The sequence below is a fragment of the Camelus dromedarius genome, chromosome 6, assembly GCF_036321535.1.
Source record: "Camelus dromedarius isolate mCamDro1 chromosome 6, mCamDro1.pat, whole genome shotgun sequence".
Lineage (NCBI taxonomy): Eukaryota > Metazoa > Chordata > Mammalia > Artiodactyla > Camelidae > Camelus > Camelus dromedarius.
Genome location: NC_087441.1, coordinates 3176040 through 3197183, shown reverse-complemented (window position 1 = coordinate 3197183; position 21144 = coordinate 3176040). Strand labels below are relative to the sequence as shown.

The 21144-nt window shown below is 41.2% G+C and overlaps 1 protein-coding gene across 7 annotated transcripts in view; it reads right to left on the bottom strand.

Annotated features, from left to right (window-relative positions):
• Positions 1 to 21144, bottom strand: part of PDE10A (phosphodiesterase 10A) — a 531531-nt gene that overhangs the window by 53869 nt on the left and 456518 nt on the right. For all 7 annotated transcript variants that reach the window (XM_064486482.1, XM_031456668.2, XM_031456666.2 and 4 more), the window contains 6 exons: positions 20704 to 20754; positions 19698 to 19756; positions 17708 to 17759; positions 11077 to 11219; positions 8516 to 8608; positions 5932 to 6118 (listed from right to left, as the gene is read on the bottom strand). In XM_064486482.1, coding sequence (XP_064342552.1) covers positions 5932 to 6118; positions 8516 to 8608; positions 11077 to 11219; positions 17708 to 17759; positions 19698 to 19756; positions 20704 to 20754 — 585 coding nt within the window. The remainder of the gene's footprint in view (positions 1 to 5931; positions 6119 to 8515; positions 8609 to 11076; positions 11220 to 17707; positions 17760 to 19697; positions 19757 to 20703; positions 20755 to 21144) is intronic.

Below are 21144 nucleotides of genomic sequence, written 5' to 3'. Positions count from 1 at the left end.
CCGAGAACTCTGCAAAGGGAAAGGGAGGCTGACTGGGCCAGGGGTGTGGAGGGGGTAACAGTCCACATCCACGAGGAAATAAAAACCCAAACTGTATCTTACGCAGCTGTAGTTTCCAATTTTATACTGCTGACAGACTGCCAGAATTTCAAGTTAAAAAAAAAAAAAACAAAAAAACCTAACACAAAAGTGGGCCCAGAACAATGAACACTTGGGTTACGTGGAGAAAGTTCCACAACCCTGGGCATGGGGGCCTCCCACGGGGGAGTGACTCCACATGAGTCTAAGAATGTAAGTGAAAATCAAGTAAATAAGTAAATGGATGGATGGATGAATCCAAGAAGGAAGAGACCAACACGAGGGAAAATCCACAAGTTTATGCCCCTTAAGAACTGAGCTGATAAAAAAACAACTGAATGATTGAAAATACACTGTTGCAAACATACAGCATTCGAGCTGTGACTTCCTTTGCCTGCACAGCTATTCTGGTTTCGGGAAATCACAGGACCAAAATGCAAAGAAATCCTTTTTTTTTCCTTAACCAAAGCCGAGGCCAAGTTCTTCATGATGCTCTTTCCTAAAGACAAGTGAAAGGCAGCAGGTCGAGAGCTCTGGGGTGAGCCCACATGCGTCTGGGCGCTGGCCGTGCGCACCTGCGGTGAGACCGGCCTCAAACCCCTTACACGCTGGGCGTCCATTCCTTCTTGTGTCAGGTGGAGCTAATACTAACCTCACTCGGGATGTGGTGGGACTAGGGGTGAGTGTTTATATGTAGCGCGTCCTGAACAGGGTCTGTCACTTAGTAAGTGCTATGTCAAACAGGGGCCCTTCGGACATTACAGTCATCATAGTTGCCGTCTGGCACAGAAAAGAGGCCCAATACTTGGTTGTTGAATTCAGGAATAAATAAAGGTTGAATCATTTATTAAATTTGTCCCTAGCCAATTGGTTTCATTTTAATAATGATTTTTTCCACCCCCTCTTTAATGTTAAATGTCTCTAACTCAAAATGTGCAAAGCCGATCTACCTTAAAGGACTCCTTTGTTCCAGGCCAAGGATACAGGCATGTATTACTCTGTTAGCTTTTTGTGTCATATCAAATTGTTTCTTTAAAATCACACAATGTACAGGTAAATCAACTGACGGTTTTAAAGAGTCTTTCAGTCTTTTAAAATGGGTATCGTTCTGCTGACAGCACTATCAGTTATCTGCTAAAAATAAAATGGAGATGTTGCCGCTCAGAAACTTGTCGCTTTAGTCCAATAAAAGGGGAATGATGTCGAAGAACTACAGACAAGCTACAGAAGAGCAGACGCAACGAGGGCCTGTGTGGCCCATGTGCCCTGCTTCTTGGACAAACCTTTTAACCAAACAAGACCGCTGAACAGCATCACCCCATTCAGTATCAGAAATATTTTGCATGTGGCAAAACACTCCTATTAAGGATATAAGAATTTGTCCAAGAGCAGAAACACTGCGAATTTCCCAGGACCAGCCCATTTCACCCGACAACAGCTAGCGGTCACCAGGACTGCACACTGCACAGACCTGCTTCAGGCCTGCGACTGCAATAAATATCCACATATATTCTCTAGAAACAAGGAGAACACGGAGGGAAGGCAGGGAGCCACAGACACGATCAATGGCCTGGGACAATATTTACCACAAGGTTTTTGCCTAATCTTCATATGATGCTTGGGGAAAAAGTGCTCAGGACCACGAAGCAAACTGGCTCAAAAAAAAAAAAAAAAAAAAATCACGTAAGTGCCGAGCGAGCGCTGGAACTCGGGTCTGTCTCTGAGGGGGAGGTCGGTGACCCGGCAGGCTTGGCTGGGGAAGTCTCTGGGGCTCCCTTGTGAGGAGACCAACTGCTGTCTCACTGAAGCTGGCACACACGGGGAATCATGGCCTCTTCCTTTTTCATTCAGAAGGACGTTTGCTTCAACGAAGCAAGTCATCACTTTAAAGCAGACATGTAAACTGGTCTTCTTACTGAACTGCAACAGTCCTGAAATAACCCCAGTACCAAGCCTTCCTCACACTGGAAGGCCAGCGAAGGCGGCGGGGAGGAGGAGGGACCCTGAAGCTGCAGGTCAGAAGGCTGTTTCTCTTTGTGAGTTGGAGAAACTATAGAAAATAATATAAATTTTACAAGCTTTTCTAGTGAGAATAAATATTATAGTTAAAAAAAGGTAATGAATTCCACAGAGAGTTGAAGCTGCATTACTTGGGTTTCAACAGGCACCTTCACGGTGACCAGCCCTGGGTCCACTAGCTCTGACTACGTCCAGAACGAGTCACCAGATGATGACTTACGACAACTGGGGCACGTACACTACCTGGCACTGCTGGAGAGCAGACATAGCTTTGTGGGTTTCAAAGTGTTTATAAAAACTACAATAAACTAACTCTACTAACTTTACCCTAAATAATTTACCTGAATGATCACGTAAAGACAGAGTGCCTGTTCACTTAGTCACGACTTTTCAGAAAGAGTGCTATTTTTCTCGGTTTCGTTTGGTATCCGTTTGTTTTAGTTTGGTATTCAGTTGGCATAATCATTTCATCACGATTGGTGCCATGTTTTACGATGCCACAATCAGTGGCTTAGAAGAGCTTTGAACCCACTGGGTGAGCTCCTTGAATAACGCAGTTGAATTAACTCCACAGTATTTAAACTGACATTTATGTATTCTTGGAAGTACACAGTGATTTTTCAAGGGATACATGGAAACATGGATAGATTTTAAGAGGATCAATTTCCACCTTCTTAACTTTACACACTCTTACCTACAAATGACTTTTCCCCACCTCCCATTTCAAATAACCCCTTTCTCAAATTGCTTTAATACCAAAACCTCTTAAAACAAAGAGACAATTTAAAATAGTGGTGCTAATAAAGTCTCACAGCATCTCCAGAACTCCACCAGATGCTGACAGATGCTGAGGGTGGACCTGTATGAGTTTTCAGCTGATAGATCATTAAAAATAACTTGTGATGAGAGAATTATCAGTACTTTTTGCCATCTTAGCTCAGGTGGAGATCAAATTAAGAGCAATTGTTATGGAAGAATTCTTAAGGCTTCCTTAAAAAATAAGAGCGACAAGTAGAAATAAAACTGATGCCGAACTGCGGGAGCCACAGTTCTCAGTGTCAAAGAACAAAGTTTCAAAGACAGAAGTGAAGTGGCTGGAAAGAACTCCGTGGTGTTAGAAGAAGGTATCAATATGCAGAGAGGAAGAGAGAGAGAGAAGATGGATATTGAGGCTTTTGCGTAAATTCTCTTCTAAAATAGTGAGGAAACGGGGGAAAGGATGAGCCAGTGGGAAACCTGGCAGACACCACCCTAACAGAGTGCAGAAGGTAGCATCACTAGTAATCAGGCGTGTGCCCGCCCACAGCGGACTCAGTGAGAACACAGCATTCTGTGCGATTCCTGTCCAAGTGATACCTTAGTATGATCATGAGAAGACACCAGACAAAATCAAATTCAGAAACACTCTACAAAAATAAAGGGCCTATACCCTTCAAAAACGCCCAGGTCATGAAACACAAGGAGCAAGGAATGGTTCCAGGCTACAGGAGACTGAAGAGGTCTGCCGATTAGGCAGCGGTGCAGCAGCTGTTGCGGGCGGAACGGTGGCCCCAAATCCACGTTGAAACCCTGATCCCCAAGACCCTCAGAATGGCACTGTCCTTGGAGATGGGGCCTTTCCAAAGGCAACTACGGTAAAATGAGGCCACTCAAGTGGGCCCTAATCCAACAAGAAGAGGTTAGAGGTTAGAGCACAGACACCCGCAGAGGGAGCCCCATGTGAGGACGTGGGGAGGGGAAGTCTCCTATAAGCCAAGAGACAGGCTTCCTACGAAGCCAAACCTACCGACACCTGACCTTTAACGTCCGACCGCCAGGGCTGCTGCTTGAGCAGCTCTGTAGTTTTGGTATGGCAGCCCTAACAAACGAATACAGTACCAACATGAACTTCCTTATTTTTAATTATGCAGCAGAAAAATAAGATGTCCTTGTTTTTAAAAATTATAGACTTATGAGACATACTGTCTGAAACATACTCTCAAATATATCAAAGAAAAATGGTATCTATGAATGAAAAAGACAGGAGAAAGTAAGAATATGAAAACAAAAATGGTAACAGTCTCACAGCAGAAAAGAATGCGACAATGAATACGTGTGTGTTCATGTGTAACTGAAAAACTGTGCTCCACACTGGAAACTGACACAACACTGTAAACTGACTATAACACAATAAAAGAAAGTTAAAAATAAGGTAACATGTTAACATCTGGGGAGCGTGAGCAAAGGTATAAGGGAATACTGTGTATTATTTTCACAATGTTGCTTTCTGTCTGAAATTATTTCAAAATAAAAGGGTAAAAAATTTATGTCAAGCCTAGTTTTACTCTAATAATAGGTAAATTTTATGAATGGGTATGGTAACTATTTTTAAACCACAGCCATCTCATTAAGAAAAATAGTTTCCAATAATGTGTACTTTAAATTTTTGATAATCGTTTGTCAAAATTTAATAACATGGTTGCTCTGGTCACATATATACTAATAATTACTACTACAGGTCAAAATTAATTTTTAATACTTATTATACATTTTTGTCTTAGAATATGATCTTAGGGTAAATAGCAAAACACTTCATAGCACAAAATATATTAGAATAAACTTCCATGGGATAATAAAAATACATGTTCAAAGAGAGAAAAGAATGATGCTAAAGTTTCCAATCATAAGAGCTTGTCACTATATTTTTTGATGCCAAGTTGTTCTAACACCTAGATTCCGTGGACTACATTATTAAATGATGAAAATCAGTATTTAGCATACACTGGAAATTACACTCTCTAAAACTTTTAAACGAAACAAAACAAAAGTAAGCTGTCAGTATTTTTATCTCTGAGGAGATACACAGGTACAGAAAATGCTTGAAGTAAAAAGCATTTGACAACTGCTCTAGTTTATTTCCCGTGAGCCAAGTAACAGCCACCGTCCCCACGACAGGGCACGTGGCGACGCAGAGAGAGGGCGGGAGCATACTGAACAGCACTGATTGGACTGCAGACGGCTATCCTGAGTCACCAAGGTTTTAGTCTTTTTTTTGTTCCTAGTCCTCTCTCAGCTGTTTCCATTAGTTACTCGGTTGCTCCTGTGGAACTGGGTTCTACTTCCCCAAAGGCAACTTCTCTAAACTACTAAGGTGATAATTCCCATTTATGCTGATTTGGCTTCATCAAAAGGTTAATAAAGTTCTCCCTAACTTCAAAATTCCAGTAATGTCGCTAAAAGATTCGAGTTTACAGAACACTAAATACTTAACTTATTTTAAATGCAAACGTGTAAAAGAAAGATGGGAAGTTCACCTACGGGAGAGGGAGACTTCACAGAGTAAACGGAACCTCAGCATGTCACTCAGTCAGGAGGGCAGGCCTGCGTGAGGATGAAATGAGGTCGCGCCTGGGAGGCATCCGACGGTCGTGCTGAGCGGCTGCCTCGCTTTCCTCACACAGGAAACCTTCCTGGCTGGTGCCAAGGCACTGCTTGCGTCTTTCGCTTGTACGAGAATCTCAGAGGCGGTACGAATGGCAAACGTAAGGGTCTGGATAACCCCCTTTGTGCGTCAGCAGACACCAGGAGGCAGAAACCTTGCGCTTCACCATTTTACCCTTACATCAACCGCGTCTTTCATCTTAACAAGTTCACGCCTTGAAATAAACGCCAAATATTAGGAGATTTTTTTTCTTCTAAGGCACTTTGAGGTGTTTCCTAAAATACGCTCCATCAGAAATCACTGTTGGCTTATGAAAGTGGAAAAAAAAAACTTAAACTACTTCATTTAAAAGTTAATAAAATTTAACTTTGAGTAGTAAAAAAAAAAAGGTATTTAAAAAAGTTATCACTTACATTGGCACAGTGTAAGGCTAAAGCACAAAAGACAGCAAACATTTTGAAGTTGTTTTCGTCCGTTTTCGAGAAGGCACTGCCACTGATTTTGTTCACCATCTGCACCACGCCGATCACGCTGCCCCGGCTGACGATGGGCATGCACAGGATGTTCCGGGTGGTGTAGCCCGTGTACAGGTCCACTTCTCTGCGGGACGTCAAGGAGCAAGACAACACCACCAAAGGAAAAGGCAAAAGGAAATAAAGCACACCTTCCAGCATGAATCTCGGCTCCATCTTGCTATCTACATGCTTCTACTACAGTTAACTGTAACGGAACTGTCAGCTTCTAAATTCAAAGACGGTGTGACATTTGCAAGTGTTTTGCTGAAACTTTTTCAAAAATATTCTAATCGATTTGTTTTGTTTTCAAGACAGATTTTCAGAACGGTCTCTAGGAAGCTTTATGCTCAGTATTTGCTTTTAAGCATTCAGCATTACACACACAGACAAACTGGATTCAGAGGAAAAATTTAAATACATTTGGTAAAATAACACATTCCTTTGAACTTGGTCATATTTATGAGAGGTACAACCTGCTGAACAAACTTAAGCGGGAGTTACCACCTTAGCAATTTCGAGGAGAGATCAGCACACTACAGACCATGGGCAAACCAGCCCTCTCCTGTGCTGTCCGCGGAGAATTCATGGAATACAACCAGCTCACTCCTTAACGCACTGCCACCACCTGACAACAGGGCTGAGGACTTGGGCCAGAGGTGCTACGGCCTATAAAGCCAAAAAGACTTACTATAGCATCCTCAAAAGAAGAGGTTGGCTGACTCCTAATTGAGAGGAAATCTTTTCTGGAAGTAGGACTCAGTTCCATAGAAGCAACCATATAACTAAAGGCAACTAGTTAGATGGTCGTCTTCTGCGTCTGGCTTCTTCTACTTCAAGCAACGTTCTTGAGATGCAGCCCTGCTGGTGCATCACGCCTCAGAGGCTCTGCCCTTTTGATTGCTGAGCGGTCTTCTATGGTATGAGTATATCACGCTTTATTTATCTATTCACCAGTTAATGGACATTATTACTTATTAAACATCAGTTTTTGGCAATTACGAATGCTGCTGCTCTCAAGATCTGTACACAAAGCTTTGTGTGGACAGGTGTTACTCTTCTTGGAGACGCACCTGGGAGTAGAGCTGAACAGTACAGGAAGCTGCGACTCCGTTTTCTGAAGTGGTTGTACCAATAAACACTCCCACCAGCAAAGTGTAAGGGTCCAAATGTCTCTATGTCCTTGCCAACCTTGCTATTACCAATTTTTAAAAGAATTAACCATTCAAGTTGGTATGTAGCAGGATCTCACTTAATTTTACTTCCCTCACGTCAAACATCTTTCGTATGTTTAGTGGCCATTTCACAGATCTCTTGTAAAGTGTCTGCTAAAATCGTGTATCCTATTTATTAAATCAGGTTATCTTGCAGCTGTGTGGGGAGAGTTTTTTATATTTGCTGGATACAAGTATTTTGCCAGATAGATGTTGTGCAACTATTTTCTCACAATCTGTTGCTTAATAGTTGCCCCAAAATTTTCATATAAAGGCTTTATATAAGGATATATAAATATTTTCAATATTTAAGCACTAAAATTACAAGTCTGGTTTTTTGAAGGAAAAAACTGTTATTTCCAGCATACTCCTGATTTACTGATGAAGCGTATTACTCAGACACAGCTGTGCTTACATACGAGGTACGTATATTTGACATTAATCAGACATCTGAAAAAACTTCCTATTGCTTACGTTACTGAATTGTCCCTTAAAGGAAAGCCAACGTTGCAATGAGCAGAACACTGCTGTCAAAATGTCCGGACCATTACCCCCAACAGTCGGAGCCGCAATCTTGAGACTTTCAATTTTGAGAGGTTTACTAAAATCAACTTACATAAACTGGTTTCTAGTTGTCCAAAGCAGCTCAAAACAAAACAAAAAACCTTCATAGGCAACCCTAATAGCCAACTTTAACAATATTCAATGAAGACAGCAACTGACTGAGCTCCTACTTGTGTGAGGTAAAGCTGCCAGACCTTCTATGAATATTTTCTCTAATTTAAAAAAAAACTATAAAATAGGTATTATCATGCCCACTTTAAAGATGAGAAAACTGGGGCTCAGAGAGGGAGACTAAGTAACTTAACTCCAGGTCTTTCTAGAGCTAATAAATGACAGAACCTGGACTCAAAAGTAGGTACTTTTATCTGTGTTACAGCCTTTTAAGGTTACGGTTTGACGGAGAGTGTGCTCAGGACAAAATGACGACATTGTAATGAAAAAAAGCAACTTCATAAATTTAAACGCTTGCTTTTCAGTTGTTTTTATAACATTTTAAACTCCTGTAACTGGAGATGATTAATGGTTCAGAATCCATCAATTATAAATATCTGAAAATCCTGACTACTGACAATAGAGTCGGTTCATACAAAGTGTTCAGCACCAAGGAGGGAAAAATCTAACTGAGCCGGGATGTGGAGAACCGGGCTCTGCTGCAGCCACGCGGGTCACGGAGGAGAAGCCGCTGGAGGAAGCAAACTCTTCCTCACCTGTTGAAGCGTGGGTCTGCGTAGGCATCGGGAATGTTCAGGACTTCCCCCGTTCTCGCTACTTGACCAGCAATTCCTTTCTCAATGGAAAATCTGCACATATAAAAGAGAAGGACATGCTGATTTAAACACAGATGCTGTAAATAACTTGAGACATTTCAGTACCAACAAATATTGAATAAAAAGATTGTTTTATTTTAAATGTTTGAGTTGGTTTTACATTTACATATTCTAAATCACCTTATTCTTATGAAATATGTAAAAGTAAAGCAGAAAAGCACTGCACAGTAATCTCTTGAGAACCTTGTTTTAGGATATAATTCACAATATATTAAATTATACTGGGTCACAAACTGAAAAATTAACTAGCATTCTCCTGCACTGACCAATAATAATCACTTATATTTGCAAAATGCCTTATAATTTACAAGATGCTTCAAAATAATTTTTTAAAGAGATCTGTTTATGTTTATTTATTTGTTTATTTAATGGAGGTGCTGGGGATTGAACCCAGGACCTCATGCATGCTAAGCATGTGCTCTACCACTGAGCTATACCCTCCCCCCTCAACAGAAATTTTCTTAATTAATTCTCATTGTGAACTGAGGCCCATATGGGTTCAGTAACTTGCCAACATTCTTAAAATATTAGTGACACAATAAAAACAAGAATGTTGGTCAACACCAGTGTACTTTGCACCACACGATAACCAAACCCACAGGTTGTATGTGATCTTGAGATACTACAGAGGACTTGATATTTAAGGCCATTTACAAAACAGGTACTATACCAAAATAACGCCAATTTACAACATCTAGTATGTTTACTTCTCTAATTTGTTAAATTTAATAATAGCCAAAATGCAGGAATTATCTGATTACACTTCAGTATGTTTTGATACCTCAAATCAGCATTTTCTTTTACATAAATATATTCTCATATTTATAAATAGCTTTCTCATTACAATATTATAATCATACATGCACTCATCTGAAATTTATTTAAGATGTCTTATAATCACAGTATCTACACATTTCAATAGCTTAAAAATTACTTTCATAATATTACATTTTCAACATTACAGAACATAGTCATTATTGAAGTAAAACTCCACCCTAAGGATTTTCCCTGAGGGAACTTCAAGAGAACTGACACTGAAGAGAACTAATTTTCTTAAAACACCAAAAAGTGAACCCAACACTGTATTGCAGAGTACAAGGCTGTCTTCCTCCTGGTTTTCTTATGCTGTGAACAGCATGAACACAACAAACTAGACTGCCCTCTATCAGAACCACTTCAGGTGTGATTTTCTTGGTCTCAGGGTAGCTCTCCACGGTCTGCCATCCCCGGTCAGTGGAAGGTGTAAGTGAGGGCACGCCTTCCATCAACCGCGGGCATCACCAGTCGGCAGCTGAGAGAGCCGCAGCCAGCCACATCCCCTCACCGTTTACTCACGCTTGTAAATATCCGAGTTAACAGCCTCAAAATGAGGGCAATGCCAGCCCTCAAAGCTAAAGCAAGAGAGAGAACTTTCCCTAACTGACCATATCCAGACTGATTTACTGAGCTCTAAATAAACAAAAATAAAATAATTTTTTTAGAAAACCTAAATAGTGCCTATAGTCAGAGCTATGTGAGTATGGAGTATAGATGGTGTCACCCCAGGACCACTGAATGGGAAGTGCCCAGTGGCCAGCAGCAGGGAGGCCCAGTGCGGGCCACAGTCCCTGTCCCCATCACACCTGCGAGTTCCCTTAGGACAGACAGCCCAAATACACAGCAGTTCTTATTAGTAAGAAACTAGGGTGTTACTAGAACGCTGTGACTACCAAAGCCCTTCAGAGGATGACACGGAAAAGCAGTTAAACAAGACACATGAAGCAAAAGAAATGCAAGTGACTTTAAAAGAAATTCAATTTCTGACTGTTAAGCTTGATTCTTAAAAGCTTTGTGACAGTACTCCTTGCAGGTGTTCAGACTGTGACGTGACAGCCACTACAGCTCCACCAGCCAAACGAACCATTCACTTAAGTGACAACAGCTGAAAGAACGAAGAAGGCTTTCGTTTCAAGATGCAGTGGAAGTGTGTGCTCTCTGACTGATTAAACCAACTGCTCAGTTACAGAATGAGCTGAAGTTCTCAAACCACCTGGGTCAGCTTCCACTGTGGCCTGGACTCAGACAGCCCTATAGGTTGGGGAGGGTGGGGACAGAACTGTTTAGGTACACCTGCTCCTAGACATAGGAGACCCTGCAGACTCCAGGCGGGGTGCACCTTTACCTACCTGGGAGCACTAGTAAGTTTTTCCAACATGATTTCCAAAAGGACCGCCTCCGGAAGACGGCATTTCCAGGAGTGACGCTAACGCTTCCTAGGCGCGGTTTCGCTGGCACTGCCATGTCATTCCCAGAAGCACTACCTTCAGGAGGCGGGTCCTGGTGGGAATGATACCACAGTGTGACAAGTGCTGTCAGCACACCTGTGCACAGCACAGAAGAGTGGGTGACAGGACACCTGCGCAGCTGCAGCCCCAGCACCGACGCGCTCCTCCGGGCTGTACCTGATCTCTTTGGTCTTCTTGAAGACAGGTTTCCCCTCCTTCTCCTCTCCAATATCAAACAGGTCTGAATATAACTCCTTGTTCTTATGGTCGACCTGGAAAAGGGCACAGCGATCGGCATTCACCAGGTTTTTTGCATATATCTAAAGACAAACAAGAAACAAGAGTAAGCCAATGAGCGGTTCAAAGAGTTTACAGGTAAACTTTATCAGAAATGCCCATTTCAGCTATTCTACACTGTAACTGAGTGGGAAATTCGCATTATAAAGAAATAAATGCGGGTATACAAATACAGAAGATGTAAGTCAGTCTCTGTACCGCGCCGTGTGCTGGGGATGGAACACTCAGCACGCCCGGGCGGGCTGGGGCAGCACTGGCCTGCCGCCGGGCTCCTCTCCCAGGGCCTCGCGGGCCTCCCCGGTGCCCTGGCCCGAGCTCCATCGGCTTATCTAAGGCCAGCACCCATTCCAACTGCTTGGTGTTCCCAACATTCCAGTTGTAAAAAATATGAAGCACAACCTCTAATGAGACTCACAGCGTTCCTACTGACATTCGTTGCATTTTATTTGCTGCACTAATAACAACATGTAACAATTCGTGTTTACTACGGCCAGGCACCTTTTATATAGTCCTCTCAGTAACGCCACTATTTCAGGGGAAAATTTTATCTCCATTTTACATATTAGAAAAATTGAGGCACAGAAAGGAAGCTTAACTTGTCCCCTAGCACACGCCTCGTAAATGGCGGTCTGGTGTTTGAACTCATACTAGGCGTTCCCATGGCCTACGCTCTTACAGCAAATAAGCTTTTCCATTTCTGAACGAAAAACTGTGTATTCATTTCATCACTCATTTGTGCAATTCCCTTCAACAAGTATTTCTTTAATGCCCAACATATCCCACTGTTCCCAGTGGGCTGGGATTACAAATATGTTGCAAATATTGTATTTACCTATACCGAGAATTCTGGCAATCTCAACCCTCCAGATGATAAACATGAAATTACTGCTCAGAGAAAAAGAATTCTGAGAAACAGAGCCACCACACAAGTCTATGCAAGAGGTGCATGGGCCACCTTGTGGCCAGAGGAAAACATATTATCTCATGTAAAAATAAGTTATAAATTTAATAAAAAGAAATCAGAGTGGTTTAGTACAGTGTATAATAGCAGTAAAGGCAAGGACGCAATCTGGGGATGAACCTGGGTTCAATCAGCAGCACCTCCTTTAAAAAAAAAACTAATAAATAAATAGACCTAATGACCCCACCCCCCAAAAAAACTCCTCTCTCTTTCCCTGCGTCTCTCTTTCACGTCAGACTTGCTTTGAGCTTATTTGTTAATCAGGACTCGGGTGTAAGTCAGAAAATATTCATTAATTGCATTACAGATGAGGAAGGGAATGCAAGCATAGATCAGAAGAATATTTAAAGCACCTACCACTTATAAAATTGGCTGGAAAGTCTCACTCACGAATTCTCAGCTTGCAGGGTGAACCGCCCCGCCACAGGGCGTTTGAGAGCAGGCGGAGGCGTTTCTGTTTATTCCATGGACTTGTGTAAAGAGGAGTGGTTCTGCCCCAAAAGCCAACATCACCCCAACGAAGAAACACTATTAAGATGAAATGATAACCTACGAATTTAAAGATTACCCCAAATTTGCTCATCTGGAAATAAGAAAATAAGAAACCTCATCTATATGATCAAAAACATTTTCAGAAAAAAATCTAACCTCAGTCTCCTCTTTGCCTCCTCTAATCCAGGGTTGTCTTTTCAAAACACAAATCTGATCTTACACCCTTTAGTTTAAAAGAACTCTCTACAAGGTCCAAGTGACTTGGCCCTTCCAAGGGCATCTGTACACGGAAGCACCCTGTTCCTTCCTCCTCCGAAGTGCACCCATCTCTCCTCTTTGCCTCCTTGGCCCTCCCACACCCCTCAGTCCCGGGAGGTTTCCTCGACTGGGTCAGATCTTATTGGGAGCTTTCACAGCACTGTGTTCTGCTCCTTGCAGTCCTTAATGTGACTGCAGTTTACACTTACGATGGCATTTGATAGAGGTCTGTCTCCGCCACTACACTAGGAGCTCTGTAAGGACAGAGCCTGCGAAGATTTTGCTCATCGTTTGGAACGCCAGCTGTGACTCACGTGCTCTAGGCAGTACAGGCGTTCCCAAGAAACATTACAGCAAAAAGGGACGAGGGAAAACCGGAAGTCAGTATCTCAGAGGAAACTGAAGGGACAATCCGAGATCTGTGCCCCAGCAGGACCAAAACGGTTTTGCAGCTGACGCCTACCAACTCTTGAAGGAACAAATCATTCACTTACTGCTTAGGCCATTTTAGTTTATAGAAAAGGCTGGAACATTTCTCAGGTCATTACATAAGTGTAGCATAGCCCCAGCACCAACACCCTCCAAAGACAGGAAAACAGAAAACCAGTGAGCAGTCTCACTTACGTACATAGATGAAAAAGTCAGAAACAGTGTAACCAATTGAGGAGTAAAGATTCCTCCCAAGGGTTATTCCAGGGATGCGAGAGTGGTTTAGCATTAAGTCACTAACACAATTTCCTGTCCTAGTTGATTAAAGGAAGCAAAACCACATCATTTTAAGAACAAGAAATGTGATAGTGCTTGACACCCGGTCTGATGCAAACTCAAAGCAAATTAAGAACAGAAGGGAAAGTCTTTACATTGATGAATAGTACCTGCTGGGGAAGCTTCGGCAAACACATGCAGCGATGGAACGTGAGAAGCAGGCGCAGTAAGGAAACTGCATCCACTCTCACTGGTTCCATTCAACAGGGTTCTTAAGTCCCAGCAAATGCATTAAGAACAACAACAACAAAAATAATGTAAACACTGGAAACACAGAACCACTGCTCTCCTTATATGGATTATAAATAACTTTCTTTCTTGAAAATCCAAGACTGCAAACTGAAAAAACTTACCAAACACGCAGGACCAAAGCCAATACACTCAAGTGCAAGAGATTTTTTAAAAACTGAAAATTAGACATTTTTGTAAGAGAAGACTCCATATGCTAAAAATATCAACTCTACCTATGATTTTATTAAACTTAAGGTCATTCCAATATAAATCATCACCATGATGAAGGATTCATCACAGGAATGCAAGGTTACTTTAACATCCAAAAAGGCCTCTATATAATATACTACATATCAATAGAATAAAAATCAAGAAACACACGATCATCTCAATAAATGCAGAGAAAATGGATGGTGACCAAAATCCAACATCAAATTATGATTTAAAACACTAAAAAAATACTAGGAATAGAAGGGTACTTCCTCACCCTGATAGAGGCTGCCTATGAAAAACCCACAGCAAATCCACCTACTTAATGCTGAAGGACTGGATGCTTCTCCTCTGAGATCAGGAACAAGACAAGGATGTCCACACTCCCATCCCCTAATTCAACACTGCCCTGGACAATCTAGCCAGGACAGTTATGCAAGGGGGAAAAAAGCATCCAGATGAGAAAGGAGGAAATAAAACCATCACTAATTGTAGATGAGATGATCATGCATATAGGAATCTCTAAAGAACCCACGAAGAAACTATTGGAAATTAGAGCTCATCAAGGTTGGAGGGTACAAGATCAAAATACAAAAACTAATTTTATTTCTATATATTTCTCAATGAAAAATCTGAAAATAAAATTGAGAAAACAGTTCCATTTATAATAGCATTAAAAAATAAAATATCTAGAAATAGCTTTACCAAAATGAGAGCATACTTATACTCTGAAAATTACAGAAAAGAAATTAAAAAGATTTAAATAAATGGAAAACACCCATGTTGACGTACTGGAAGATTTAATATTATTCAGATGGTAATATTCCCCCAAATTATCTACAGAGTCAAAAAAAAATCCCTGCCAGAATCCCCTCTGAATTATTTGTAGAAATTGACAAGCAGATTTCTAAAATTTATATGGAGTTGCAAGGGACCCAAAACAGCCAAAAAATACTGAACATGGAAAACAAATTTGGAAAACTCACACTTTCTGATTTCAAAACTTTCTACAAAGCAACAGTAATCAAAACAGGGTGAGACTGTCATTTAGCTAGACATATAAATCAATTCAGTAGAATTAAGAGCCTAAAAAGAAAACCATGTGTCTATGCTGAAATGGTTTTGACAAGACCATTTAAAGAGGAAAGAACAGTCTTCTCAACAAATGGTGCTGGAACACTAGATAGCCTCATGTGAAAGGATGAGGTGGACCCTTATACCATAAACAAAAATGAACTAATGTAAGTCCAAATACCAAATGTAAAAGCTAAAGCTAAAGAACTCTTAAAAGAAAATACTGGAGTAAATTTTCATGACGTCTGATTTGGCAATGGATTCTTAGATGTGACACAAAAAGCACAAGAAACAAATTAGGCTTCATCAAAATTAAAACCTTCTGTGCTTCAAAGATACTCTCAAGAAAGTGAAAAGACAATATACACAGATGGGAGAAAATACCTGCCGATCATGTATCAGGCAGGGGAGCCGTATCTGTACCTGGAACACATGAAGAACTCCCACAGCTCGACAGTAAAAGACTCAGCTAAAAAGCAGCCAGTGAAGCTGACGCCTTCATCACAGGAAAAGATGCTCAACATCGTCAATCACCAGAGAAATGCTAGTCAAACCGCACAGATAGCACTCCACACCCCCTACGAGGGCAATAACCAAGAAGCAAGATAATGGCCAGTGTTAGCGAGAATGTGGAGAGACTGGAACGTGTGTGCGCTGCTGGTAGGAGTGTGAAGTGGAGAACGGTTTGGCCGTCCCTCAGAAAGTCAGCCACAGAGCAACCATGCGACCCAGCAGCTTCACTCTTACTTAAAAACATCTGAAAACAGGTATTAGAATAAAAAATGTTACGCAAATGTCCTGAGCAGCACTATTCGCATTAGCCAAAACACAGAAACAATTCAAGTGCCTATCAGTCGATAAATGGAGTTTTTAAAGTTGTTGCATGTATATCCATGCAACAGAGTATCACTTGGCTATAAAAAGGAATGAAGTCCTGATACAGGCTACAAACATGGATGAACTTTGAAAACGTTATGCTAAGTGAAGGAAGCCAGACACAAAAGGCCACGTATTACATAATTCCTCTTACGTGAGCCGTCTAGAACAGGTAAACCCATGGAAAAAGAGCGTAAATCAGTAACTGCTTAGGACTGAGGCGTCAGGGGAATGGGCAGAGAGGTGAGAGCTAAAACGGTGTGAAGTTTCTTTCTGAGGTAATGAAAATGTTCTAAAATTGACTGGTGATGGCTGCAAATATCTGTGAATATACTAAAAACCACTGAATCAAACACTTTAAGTGCATTAATTGCATGGTACCTGAATTATATCTCGCTAAAACTTTTTTTAAAATACAATTTTAATAATACAAGAACTGGTTACTCAGAGCTTCTTGTACTCCTTGTACAGGCTCTACATTGGTCCATATTATATCTACGTATTTTGATATTTTTCTTATATTTATTGCTTTACCAATTCCTTAAATGTTGTCATAATCAAAGAGGTTATTCTTTCTGTGCAATCAATTACTCTCTTTTTTTATCCAAATACAGTTGACCCTTAAACAATGGAGAGGTTGGGGGGCTGACCCTATGTGCAGTTGAAAAATCCATGTATAACATATCATTGGCCTTCCACACATGCTGTTCCTCTGTGACCATGGTTCCACATCTGCAAATTCAACCAACTGCAGATTGTGTAGTACCACAGTATTTACTACTGAAAAAACCCATGTATAAGTGGACCCACACATTCAAACCCATGTTGTTCAAAGGTCAACTGTAAAATCATCAATGTCACTAATTACTTAAAGAATGTGCTGAAAGTAATAACCCCTAATATTACCTTCAGTAAACTTTCTATTTCTACAGGACACTGAGCAGATCACACTCCATATCTGCCCTGCCATGGCATCCAAGAGATAAGTTACACCTGAAGAAAAACCCTTACTGCACAGGATTACAGTAGTTTGAGAAAGACCAGGGAAATGAGAACGAGAAAGGACATTTATCAAAATATACAACAGGACATGGATACACCAAGCAGGCCAGCCTGGCCACCCACAGGGTCCCAAACACATCACTCTGACCACTGGGAGCCACTTCCTCAGTGGAGTCTCTCCATGGCACTAAAGCAGCAACACAGGGAAACATGGAAAAAAGACTCTGCTTCATAAGGCTTTCAGGCCCAAGCGCCTGCTAGTCTTCTGCAAGAGAGGAAAAATTAGGACTAAAACTAAGAAGAATGAACCTCAAGATCAGGAAGAATCCACTGGAAATTCCTAATACAGCCGACATGCAAAAGGTATTCTGATGAATCATAAAGAGAAATCAAGTGTTTTTTCAGATTAGCTCGCCACTAGATAATAAAAAACTCTCAGGTACTTTCAAAACATTGTTCAAAACCCCTCCAAGATGAACAGAAGGTGACAAATAAACCAAGGCAGTGCCTCCAGATCACTACGAGCTCCTTTCATCATATTTAAAATACTGGTGTGTCTCATTTACTAAAATGTTCAACCATCTAGCAGGACATGAATCTGAGGGTTAAATAAAATCATTTTCAAAACAGAAGGCAACGTACCATTATGTGTTCAAGTAGAGAATCTATTGCAACTATGTTATCAAAATATGTTCTGGAAAAAAAGGAACATAAAACCTGTAAGTAACATCATTAGCACACAGAACATACTAGACATTTCCCAGTTTTGCCTACATTTAAATAAAAAACATACAGGTATATGTTGTTTGATTTTTGTCCTTTTGTGGAAACAATCAATAATATTATTTTAAAGAGATAAATGAAACTTTATCATTGACTTTAGTATAAGGACTCTAATTCCAGAAGATGCATTAAATAATTATCTTACCAGTCAGTATTCAGCATAGAGAGAAAGTCCGTAGCATTTAACTAAAACTATGAAGGAATAAATTTGGTTTCACCGTATTTAAGATCTCATTAATAACTGTGATCTGAAATTAAAATATTTAAATTTGCTAAATCTCATCAATATGATAAAAATATAAATTATCACTGAAAAGCTCAAGAGTTAAAATGTAGTTTAACTGTACTAAGAAAGCACTGCAATTCATTTGAGAAGAAATATCAGAATACAGGTAGTGATAAGGACCTCACAGCTTCACTCAGGTAAAATACACATTCATCATTATCAACCGCAAGTGAATGTCCTGGAGGTACATGGCATACACACTAACACGTGGACCTGAGCAGCAGACAAGTCAGCCAGCGTGTATCACAGGGAGTATGCAAAGAAGAGTCTTGATACAGACTCCGCCGGCAAGGAGCGGCTTTCAGTTTAGGGGTGTGGAAACGTAGCAGTGTACTCAGCGTTAAGATAATTTACAGTCATACACACTGCCTTTCGTAGAAGACAAATCGTTTAGCTTGATGCCACTGATTCGCTTAGTTACAGCGTCTGCTGAGGAACACATGGCAAGGAACAGGGCGAAGCAAATGGTCTTCCCACTGGGGAAGAGACTTAAGGCGTCCCCGGAGGCACTTCGCTGGACGGCGGGAGACGAGCAAAACACTAAACACGTCGGCGCCCAGAGAAGGCGCACAGCGTGCTCTCCTGTGAGCTTTGCAGTAGGAACGCCCTGCGTCCCAGAGGCACTGTTCAGTTCTGTCTCAAAGAAGACAGCTGGCCCAGGGGACCGAGAGGGAACTCTCCCAGTCCCACGCGTCTCTAATTTCACACTTCAAGACACGAAGCAGCAACTTCAGGATCACTGGTGAGGGGATTACTTCTCGATGAGGGACTCAGGAAGCGCTGCCAAAGTGACGCGAGCGAGAACACGGCCAGGTCGCAGCTGGCGGCCGGGCAGGAGCGGGCACGTGGTCCTTCAGTTAACCTGTCAGAGGACGTGACCTGAAGTCGCCAGGTCCTGGGGCATTTTTTTAGATTTCAACAGTTAAGTAGATGGGTCAGATAGACACAGATCTTCCCCATAGCAAGCAAAACCGAGATGAGCCTGACATTAATAAATTCTTGTAAATGCTTCCGCTGCCAGCCCGAGGGGGTTTTTCTAGGTCAAACTTCAGGGAAATGGAACATTTTCTCAAAAATGATATCTGAGCTACTATACATGGAAAAATTAAAATAATAATATCAATACCATGTTTTAATTTATTGACATTTGTAGAAAATGCCAGAGAGGATTTTTTGGAAAATAATGAACTAGAGCGTTTCCTCCCCGGCTGCTACTGCAATTTCCTCCTGCAGAAGCAGAGACACATCGCGTGCTGCGCTCCAAAGTCTCCAACACGCTCTAGGGAGTCTGTTTAGAAAACACACACCAAACTGCAAAACAAGATCACCACATACGTACATCTGCACTCCTCCACTTGTAAAGTGAACATGGGTGAGAATGCAGTTATGATCCAAAATACGATCAGGCTTATTTACCAGGCTACCTCAGCGCCTCCCTCGTAAAGACCGGTCTTCTGCTGGCTGCTGACTGCAGAGGACGTCAGGCTGCCCCCGTCAGGGCCTGCACCTGGTTTAAACTGTTGACCAGCAAGAGCTACCACAGCCCTAGAAATGAACACTTACTTTGATACGTCGAGTAGAAAGTCATTCAATTCAGTCTGTTTGGCAAGACCTCTGCATACCTGCCATATAAAATAATGGCTATTAATTTTAACGGATTTATGCTTATTTAAGAAAAAATTCCAGAATGCTATTCACCTTATTTATTTAAAAAAAAAAAGCATAACACAATCAACACTTTAATGCTTTAAAAAACTGTACTTGGACACGTATTCCACTGACACTCAGTGATGTCAAATCCAACACGTCCTTGCTCCGCATACCACCGTCCTAAGTACATGTACATGGATCTATTTGTCCCTATCACACCGGTCCCCGTCAACCCGAGTCTGCTGAAATGGACTTAAAGAAACAAACAACAAAAAAGAAGACGTGGAAGATACGTAACAAAGTTCTTCAGAGGAGGAGGGTGTAGCTCAAGTGGTAGAGCATGTGCTTAGCATGCCCGAGGCCCTGGGTTCTATCAAAATAAATAAACCTAATTACCCCCTCCCCTCCCCAACCAAGAAATGCACAAAATTCTGTTGCCATCATGTTCCTGAGGCTTAAAGTCCAATTATCAGGAAAACCCGATGCAGTTTGTGATCTTTTAAATTAGATCATGTTTTCAAAATAACCAGTTGTCTTAAATTTAAAATTAATGTTTTCATATACTACTTAGTCTAATATTTTAATTTAGAGGATGGCATCATAAAAATATCAGTGTTACTGCCAGGAGGAGACTGTTCCTGGGATTTCAGTGGAAAACCAAAACCTAACAAGAGAGGACACATATCATTTACTACATAAATGATTTAAAATTCTATATACATATATATACACACATATATAATTGGAAGATATTTAAGGCAGGGCGTGAGTAAATATAAGTGAATAGATTAAACATTTTAAAAATAACAAAATACCTCATGTCCAAAAATAAAGCATTGGGTTACTCATTAACCTCCACTCCGCCCCCAGGGCTACACTCTAAACAAGCCTCCTCTCTTAGGAAGCCCCAAAGACACACCTGCACCTGATGTATTGCTACTGACGCCCAGGCAAGATTTGCTGTTGCAACCTGGAAAAAAGCATGAGACAAGCCTCCATCAGTCGCACGCAGGCATCCCGACAGAAGACTCGGCGCAAATACATACGGTGACTTTTCTGAGCTCATTGCGTTTTTGAATACTTTGCCAAACACAAATTGCCAAATACGTACAAAGTTTCTCTTTCACATGTCCCACTTCTTTTTAATTGAGTTTAACGCACTCTTATTCCTCTCAGTTTTGGAGAAAAAGGAAGACAAACTGATTAAGAGAGCTATCATCCGATGAGTTTAACATAAAACAATTATTTTTCAGTTCAACAACAGTACTATTAAAAAGCCCTTTAATGACCACTTTAAAATGAGGAAACAGCTCCAAAACTTTGCTGACAGGTTCTCAAGCCCCTAGCTATTTGGTTTCGC